This window comes from Oryctolagus cuniculus, chromosome 2 (genome assembly GCF_051225735.1).
Source record: "Oryctolagus cuniculus isolate XC-2025 breed Fujian yellow rabbit chromosome 2, ASM5122573v1, whole genome shotgun sequence".
Taxonomy (NCBI): Eukaryota; Metazoa; Chordata; class Mammalia; order Lagomorpha; family Leporidae; genus Oryctolagus; species Oryctolagus cuniculus.
The window spans coordinates 65,581,270-65,590,944 of NC_142868.1; the positions used below are offsets into that span (position 1 = coordinate 65,581,270).

General features: G+C 44.0%; 1 protein-coding gene across 1 annotated transcript; it reads left to right on the plus strand.

Annotated features, from left to right (window-relative positions):
- The first annotated feature begins 471 nt into the window (after positions 1-471).
- On the plus strand, positions 472-8,214 carry ING2 (inhibitor of growth family member 2). Its single transcript, XM_002709489.5, has 2 exons — positions 472-652; positions 6,209-8,214. Exons 1-2 carry the CDS (start codon positions 472-474, stop codon positions 6,877-6,879), a joined length of 852 nt encoding a protein of 283 aa, XP_002709535.1. The 3' UTR covers positions 6,880-8,214.
- The last annotated feature ends 1,461 nt before the right edge of the window (positions 8,215-9,675 follow it).

The window sequence follows — 9,675 nt, forward strand, 5'->3', positions numbered from 1 at the left end:
CGAAGGGGCGGGGGCAGTCCAGTGAGAGACTCTCGGACAGTCGCGGAGGCTGACCGTGGGGGGCGAGGGGTTTGTCAGGGGGATCCGAGCGACGAGGCGGCGTGGGTAGCATCTGGGGACTTTGCGGGGGACAGGAAGTGTCCCCGCCCGGGACCCCGGCGCCAGCTCCGCTGAGGGGGGGGGATCCCCGCGGCTCTCGTCCTGGGGAGGGCGGGGGGAACGGAGGGGGAGCCCTGATCTCGCCCCGCCCCTGGGCTTGTTACCGCGGGGGCGGGGAGTGAGGGCTTCTTTTGGGGGGAGTGGAGGTCGGGGGACTCGGCTGTGCCCTCCGGAGCGGCGGCCGGTGTCCCCGCGGCGCCGGGCAGCCGAGCAGACGAGCCGCGGTGAGCGCGGCTTTTGCATGTGCGGCTGCTGGATGCGGAGGCGGCGGCGGCGGCGGCGGCCAGGAGCAGCAGCAGCGGCGGCGGCAGGATGTTAGGGCAGCAGCAGCAGCAGCAGCAGCAACTGTACTCGTCGGCCGCGCTCCTGACCGGGGAGCGGAGCCGGCTGCTCACCTGCTACGTGCAGGACTACCTCGAGTGTGTGGAGTCGCTGCCACACGACATGCAGAGGAACGTGTCTGTGCTGCGGGAGCTGGACAACAAATATCAAGGTAGGGGCCGCGGGGCTCTCGGGCACGGCCGCCCGGAGCCTGCCCCGGCTGTGCCACTTTGCCTTTCTCCGGTGACAGTCTCCGCGAGTGCAACACGGCGGGGGTCCTGCCGTGTGGGGCGGGGAGGAGGAGCTGGACAGGGGGCTCGAGGCCCTCGCCTTCCCCGCTGCGGGCGGCGAGGACTTCGCCGGGGTCCCCGGAGTGGGGGTGGGGGCCGCGCGTCAGCCCCGGCTGCAGACCCAGCGGCTGCAGCTGTCGTGGAGGGGAATCAGCCATTTTAAGCAGCAAGCATTTGTTCCGGCTCTTGCCGGCCCAGTGCCGCAAGCCCTCTCGCCTGGCCGAGGGAGTGTGCAGCCAGGCGGGGGGCCGCGGCCGGCCGGGCTCCCGCCGGTCTGCGGCGCCCCGCGCTCCCCACCCCCTCCGGCCCCCGGCCCCGAGAGGAGATGCATTGGAACGTGTCGGGGGGAGGGGGCGGGAGAGGGCCGCGAAGGCGGACTCGGGGCAGGTCCCTCCCTCCGCGCTCCGGCTCCTGGCTCGGGAACCGAGCGGTCTGTTCCCCTCTCCCGCCGGGGGGAAAGTTCCGGGCTGCCCAGCGCAGTAGCCTTTGCCCAGCTCCTTCTGCCAAATGGTTAAAAGGGGAGGGGTCTCCCGCTGAGAGGGGAGGAGAGGGGCGTGTGTGGCCGGGAGGGCCCCCGGCCCCTGGGGGCGGGGCCTGCGGCCGTGACGTGGGCGAGGGGCGGGGACGCGAGGCGCTCCGCCGGCCTCGGAAATGGCTAGTGGCTGCAGAGGCTTGGGTGGGACCGGCTGCTCGAGAGCCAGTCTGGCCAGTGGCTCGTTCGTTCGGCCCCAGCAGAGCCAGTGTTGGCGTCTGTGTGACTTTTCTCTTTCGCAGCCGGTCAGTCGGCACGGGGACACAGCTGCTGGCACCGTAGCTGTCCCTGAAGGCTCGCAGGTTCCGGGCCGTGTGTCACTTCCGGGCCCCAGGAGGAAGTGGGTTGGTTGACTGGGCAACCGCCCGGCGTCCCTTCGCCCCTGGGTCGCGACTCCGCCAAGTTTCAGCGACGGGACGAAAACCACCCTTTGTGGTCAGACCCAAGAAGCTAGGACAGGGACTCGACCTTTGTCGCATAGTGTCGTTCGTCGTCCACTCTCCGCCTGCTACGAGCAGGGGAGTGGTTTACTTCGGATCGGGAGTTGAAATGTGTTTGATAACCCGAAGTCGAGGAACAGACCTTGGACACGAACTTCTTGTACCCTTGCTCTGTTTTTCCCAGCACGTCACTAATCCGATGATTTCAAGGAATCCACTTCAAGAGTGACTTCTGTGGCCTGTAGCGTGTAGCGACATTTAAGTCTCTGTTGTTGAATGCATAAATTTGTTCTCTGAATCCATATGATTGATAGGGCCGATCTCTTAGTGGGAATAAAGCTGATACTGATTGTCGCTGTGTGCCAGTTACTGCACCAGATCCAGGACATTATATGAAGTAAAACTGATTTTTACAGATAAAAGTAACTTGTCCAGTTAGTTGAATGGGGGAATTTTTGTCTCCTAAGCCTGTTACTTTAGGTGAATGTCCTTTGTTTCAAACTGTTTAAACCTTTTTATTTTAAGTAAGAGTTGTCCAATGTTATTTTTTCCGATGTGGTGCACATATGTGAGTCGTAACCCAGAAAATTATACGTATGTGCTTAAGAATTGTATATTGAATATTTGTGGTTTTTCAAGTGGTAACTTTGAAGATTGTAAAGCTTGTAGATTTTTATACTTTAAAGGCACAAATTTGCCTTAAACTATTTGAAGTTGGGAAGAAATGCTAGAATTTGTTGATAGAGAAATCTATTTGACCATCTATAATTGTCATAATTAGTTCTGGTAGTATGAGTGATATGGTAGGACTTAAAAGATTGAGAGATTGTCAAAATTCTCAATTCTGTAAAATTGTGATTAACTTCCACATTAATAGAAAAGCAATAGAATTTTCGCTCTGTGCACATAGTTGCTAAACTCAACCTTTATGGTTTTTTACTAACTTTACATACTATTGTGTTCCTGGTTCACTTTCATTTTTTTAATTTGTTTTAAACATTTATTTATTTATTTGAAAGCTACACAGAGAGATCTTCCATCCCCTGATTTATTTTATTTTTTTTTATGCAGAACTATACAGCTTTACAGTTACAAACTTGATAAACTTCATAATTACAGCTTTAGGAACATGGTGATTCTTCCCACCATGCCTACATTCCCACCCCTGGTTTATTTTAAATGGCCGTAACTGCCAGGGCTGGCCCAGGCGGAAGCCTGGAGGCAGGAGTTTGATCTGGGTCTCTCAGGGGGATGGAGGGACCCAAGCACTTGGGAGGTCTTCCTCTGCTTTCCCAGGCACTTTAGCAGGGAGTTGGACGGGAAGTGGAGCAGCCGAGACTCAAACTGGTACTCATGTGAGATGCCGGGGTTGTGCAGGCAGAGGCTGTACCTGCTATGCCACAGTGCTGGCACCCATTTTCATGTTTCTTATTTGCTAGTCCTTAAGTATTTTTTTTGGTTGGCATCTAATACTTAGCGCAATATTTAATGATATAAATTATATAAGCATTCAAGGAAATTTCTCTCCAACTATTTGAGACAGTTCCTGAAATTGCTGATGAACCTATAAAATAGAGAATTAAAGAAGAAGAGTTTCATAATTCAGTAAATTATTATGGGATATGGCATTAGATAACCTTTATTTTTTGTTTTAGTATTCTCATTCATAATTAGGTAAATAACAACCTTTGAACTAAAATTTAATATTTAATTTCAAGTGCCTTTCATGTTACTTATAGCAAGTACCTAAATTGTGGGGTCCACTATATAGATCTGACAGAGTTCAAAGTCTGGGGTTCTTTCCTCTTGAGTTTAACTTCACATGTGAAAGTAATGTCTTCATGGGGATTGGATGAGAAAATCTTTGCCACATAGATAAGGGCTGAGTAAATGTTAGTTTCCCTTCTTGTCACTACATAATTCATCTTTATAAAAATGTGAATTTTTGTCTCATGGTATTAATGTACTGGTATTACATAGTGTAATTTTAATTTTTATTATTTTTATCTTTTGTTGTGTATGGTATAATTAATTTCTAACTCATTATTAGATGCAAAATATTTGGAATGAGGTTTAGCATTTTTTAAAAAATCCTCATTTTTTTTGTATGTCTAAGGGCAAAATACTTAATTTCCTTATTTTTCCTTTAGAAAAACTAGTTTATTAAGAAATCCACATAGGTGCCTACCTCAGCAAGTGGGATAGACAGGAACTTTGTTCAAAAGCATGCCATGCAAATATGATTACCTTCAACTTCATAGTGGTATTTTGTCACAAATCCTAGGGCAAATAGTAGTCCAACAGGTGTCAGTACCTGCAGTTTTCAGGGAGGAGATAATTCGTATGAAATGAATGTTTGATTTGTGTTACCTTACTTGTAGACAGCACCAGTGTGTATATTTTACTTGTCTAACATTTCTGTTCTTGTATTTAGTAATACTGGAATATAAAACAGTGGTATGCCAAATGATACTATGAATTAGATTTTTTTCTCTACCTTTAGTAAGGTGGATCTCTCAAATAGCACTGTATCTAGGAGCCAGCGCTGTGGCGCAGTGGATTAATAAAGCCCCAGTCTGCAGCGCCTGCATCCCATATGGGCGCCGGTTCATGTCCTATCTGCTCTACTTCCGTTTAGCTCTGTGCTATGGCCTGGGAAAGCAGTGGAAGACGGTCCAAGTCCTTGGGCCCCTGCACCCACGTGGGAGACTGGAGGAAGCTCCTGGCTCCTGGCTTCAGATCAACGCAGCTCCGGCCATTGCGGCCATCTGGGGAGTGAACCAGCAGATGGAAGACCTTTCTCTTTCTCTGCCTCTGCCTCTCTGTAACTCTGCCTTTCAAATAAATAAATAAATCTTAAAACAACACACAAACAGCATTATATATCATAAGAATAAGAAATTGAGCAGATTTTAATAAGCTAATCTTGAATTATTCATGACATCTCAGACTCAGATTTTTACATATCATCTAGTGACTCAGCTATTTTTATTTGATTTAAGTAAATGTCCCAAATGCTATACTAGCAAATCAGCAGTTTTAAAAGCTTAGAACCAACTGCTGAGTTATCTATAAAAGCACAGTGATCCAATGCTGACTTTACTGTAATTTTGTTAGTGGTTTGTTTAGATGATGCCAGAACCAGAACCTACTCTGGAAATAGTTTGATTTTTCAGAATTTCACATGTGATAATAAAATAAAAGACCCATTGAAACTAGGATGATGGGAAGTTAGGAGTTGCTTATTCTGCTTGGTTCAAGAATATCCAACAATCTGATGTGAAAGTGAGGAGATAGTGTCTGTCTAGAATCATGTAGCAAGTTAATGCTCTAAACACAGTTGGGCGAGAATCTGCAGCCTAGTCCTGGAACTTCTTCATGTATTGTAGAAGCAGTATAGCATGTTAACTTTACATGGAGGGTTATTTTGATATTCAAATGAAGTATAGGTGATATGGCAGTAGGTAGACTCTAACCCGATATTCAGTGTCCTTGCCTTTGTTAACTACTTTGGATTTTTAATTGACCACACGTCTTTTATCCTGTTAACATTAATGATTATGTTAGTAATAATCATTAATATTAATGAACTTTAATAAGTTCAGTGTTCTTTTTAGTAGTTTATTTCTGAGTATTGGATAACATGGTCTTTATATGGAAAATAATGTATATGTACTGTAGGGAAGTATAGTTTCATGGTATGAGTTTAGTTCTAACTTCACCAGTTCTATAAAAAATAACTGACTATTTTCAGTGTTATGGTGCAGCAAGTTAAGCCGCCACCTGTGACTATGGTATCACATATTGGCACTAGCTCGAGTCCTGCCTGCTCCTCTTCTGATCCAGCTCCCTGCTAATGCACATGAGAAAGCAGCAGAGGATGGTCCAAGTAGTTGGGCCCCTGCACCCATGCAGGAGACTCAGATGGAGTTTCAGGCTGCTGGCTTCAGCCTCGCCCAGTCCTGGCATTTCTGGCCATTTGGAAGTGAACCAGCAGATGGAAGATCTTTCTGTCTCTCTCTCCTCTCTCTCACTACCTTTCAAATAAATGCACACACAACTTTTTTTTTTTTTTTTTGACAGGCAGAGTTAGAGAGACAGAGAGAAAGGTCTTCCTTCTGTTGGTTCACCCCCCAAATGGTCGCTATGGCCGGTGCGCTGCGCCGATCCGAAGCCAGGAGCCAGGTGCTTCCTCCTGGTCTCCTATGTGGGTACAGGGCCCAAGCACTTGGGCCATCCTCCACTGCACTCCCAGGCCACAGCAGAGAGCTGGACTGGAAGAGGAGCAGCTGGGACTAGAACCCGGGGTGCCAGCACCGCAGGCGGAGGATTAGCCTAGTGAGCCGTGGCGCCAGCCTAAATAAATGCACACATAACTTTAAACATCACAAAACAAAATAACTGACTTGAAAATGTTATATGTGCTAACACACAATAACAGTCTCATTTTTCTTTTCTTCTGTTAGAAACATTAAAGGAAATTGATGATGTCTATGAAAAATATAAGAAAGAAGATGACTCAAACCAGAAAAAACGCCTACAGCAGCATCTCCAGAGAGCTTTAATCAATAGTCAAGAATTGGGAGATGAAAAAATTCAGATTGTTACACAAATGCTTGAGTTGGTGGAAAATCGTGCGAGACAAATGGAGTTACATTCACAGTGTTTCCAAGATCCTGCTGAAAATGAACGAGCCTCAGATAAAGCAAAGATGGATTCCAGTCAACCAGAAAGATCCTCGAGAAGACCCCGCAGACAGCGTACCAGTGAGAGCCGCGATTTATGTCACATGACAAATGGGATTGAAGACTGTGATGATCAGCCACCTAAAGAAAAGAAATCCAAGTCAGCCAAGAAAAAGAAACGTTCCAAGGCCAAGCAAGAAAGGGAAGCTTCCCCTGTTGAGTTTGCAATAGATCCCAATGAACCTACATACTGTCTGTGTAACCAAGTGTCTTATGGGGAAATGATAGGGTGTGACAATGAACAGTGTCCAATCGAGTGGTTTCACTTTTCATGTGTTTCACTTACCTACAAACCAAAGGGGAAATGGTATTGTCCAAAGTGCAGGGGAGATAATGAGAAAACAATGGACAAAAGTACTGAAAAAACAAAAAAAGATAGAAGATCGAGGTAGTGAAGGCCGTCCACATTTTAAAGGGTTATTTGTCTTTTATATAATTCGTTTACTTTCAGAAAATGTTTTAGGGTAAATGCATAAAGACTATGCAATAATTTTTAATCATTAGTATTAATAGTGTATTAAAAGTTGTTGTACTTTGTCTGTGACCTTAATTTTCTGCACTGAATTACCAAATATTTTAAACCAGGTAGTCTTCAGATCACCTGATGAGAGGAGCAGGGGACAGGGAGAGTGGGGGTGTGAACATTATAAAGATATCACAAACCATGCCTATTTCATTTTCACTTAAAACTACAATGCTGTTTTTGGAGGAATAAACACAAATTTTGCTAGCATTTTTAGTTCATATTATATGCTTCAAAAAATTTAGATATTGTTGGATTTCTCTTTAAGCCTCAGATTATCTTGGGTAATTTAAAATATGAACACTATATGGTTTAGAGCTTCTTTTTCCCTAGCCCCATCTATTATACACCTGTTCATCTCTAGTCTTCCGGGAATTTATGGAACTAGAGATAAGAATCATTTGGGATTCCATGTGGAATAATGTGCTCTTATTAGAGTATTTGCTGCTGTATTTTCCTTAGTAGCATTTTGATACACTGTCAGTAGTCCATTTGTAAATGCCTTGCTGCTTCTTCACAGATAAAATTAATCTAGTGCTTAATAAGGGATTTGTTTTGGTTTTGTTTTAATTGGGACAGGTAACTAGTTAGGACACCAGAAATGCTGCCATTGGATTGTATTGGCAAAATTTGGGTTACGTAGAATCATGGCTCAAGGTTGAGCAATTGAAAAAACACATCTTAGTATTTTTCCATGTGACCCACCTCTGGGATGCTTAGCCAGAGGCCTATCAGTGGGAAAAGGGCATACACTAGTCTTATAAATAATGCCTTTATATCAAACAGTTGTTTTAGATGTTTTTGCTAGTGGCTATAGTCAGTTCATTTCAATCTCAATTAGTGATTATATATTATTTTAAATAATAGTGTATTTACCTTCTTAACTTTCTAGTATTGGTGCTGTTTGATGTTTTCCTGTTTGATGAGCTAATTTCATTATAATAATGCAATTAATAATGTATTTGTAAATTGAATTTTCCAAGATTCTGATATTTTAAGGATAAGCATCTGATGGATACGTGTCCACATGTTTGAAGAAAAGTTTGGTTTTGGGGGGCAGCAGATTGACTAGTCCTTTAAATCTTTGTGTAACATACTTTTTTATTCATTTCTTCCTAATCTGATGATCTTGATTCTTTTTGATTAACATGTGAAAAATCCTGTCTGCTTGTTTGGAAAAAAAAATTGTTTTTTTCTCTTCTCACTCTCCTGTGTGACTTTTAGGCATCTCATTTCACCTTGTCTGGGTTTCAGGTCATTCACTTGTCAAATGAGTTGGCTTAAATATCTCCAAGGTTCTTTTGAAAATCTGTAGTGTTTGTACTGAGTGAGGACTTTAGTAATGAAATTACTTGTTTTTTTCCTTTGATTAATTTTTCCTCCATTCTGACATAAGACTGTAAAGATGAGCTTAGGAATAAGTAAATGCACACTACTTGATTAGACTTACCCTAGGAGGATTTTTGATTGATGACCAGAGCCCACTGGTCAAATTACTTGAGTGAGAATTACTAGGCAGCACGATTAAAAGTTTATTTTGTTTTAGTTATAAAGAGATACTTTCTCTCTTGAAAGTGTACTGTTTTGTTTTAGATCATAGACGTTACAAGAATGGAGATAATTATGTGACACCATTAAAGTAACAAATATTGGCAAGTCACAATGTATGTGACTTTTATAGAAGTCAGCACTTCATAATTTTCATAAATTTGCTTCCAAAATAAACTTCCTAATAGAAAGTGCCCAAATATGGATCCGTCTGAACAGGAAAACAGACCTGAAAAATCTTGGATTGCACTCTCTTTAAGACCTATTGTGTGAAACAGTTTTATTGTTATGAGTATCATTTTGTTTTCTATGCCACATAGGACATAGAAGTCTTAGGTTTGCATAACATTATGATTGAGCTTTCTTTTGTTGGGTATTCTAGATCTCATACCAAGTACCAGTGGTTCCCAAATTTGTCTCCTTGGAATTACTTCAGGAGCTTTGTAAAATACTGATATACTTGGCCCCACACCGGTAATTGTGATCTTGATTCATTTGCAATGTGGCTTAAGCATCAAAAAGTTTTTTGTTGGTTGGTTTGTTTTAAAGGTCCCTGTTCTGATGTATTAATTTTGGATTTTTTTTTTTTTTTTTTTTGACAGGCAGAGTTAGATAGTGAGAGAGAGAGACAGAGAGAAAAGTCTTCCTTTCAATGTTGGTTCACCCCCCAAATGGCCGCCATGGCCGGCGTGCTGTGCCGATCCGAAGCCAGGAGCCAGGCACTTCCTACTGGTCTCCCATGTGGGTGCAGGGCCCAAGCACTTGGGCCATCCTCACTGCACTCCCGGGCCACAGCAGAGAGTTGGCCTGGAAGAGGGGCAACCGGGACAGAATCCGGCGCCCCAACTGGAACTAGAACCCGGGGTGCCGGCACCGCAGGTGGAGGATTAGCCAAGTGAGCCGCGGTGCCTGCTAGTTTTGGAATTAATGCCACATTTTAAAAATTTTGTTCTATTGAAAAGAATGGATGAATTCTTCTACCAGATTTGTGCAACTTAGGCATATATAAATATGTTGATACCTGCAGGTAAATTTATCCCTTGCTTCCAACAATTCCACCACCAATTTTTTTTTTTTAATTAATTTATTTATTTGAGAGGCAGAGAGAGAGGGCTTC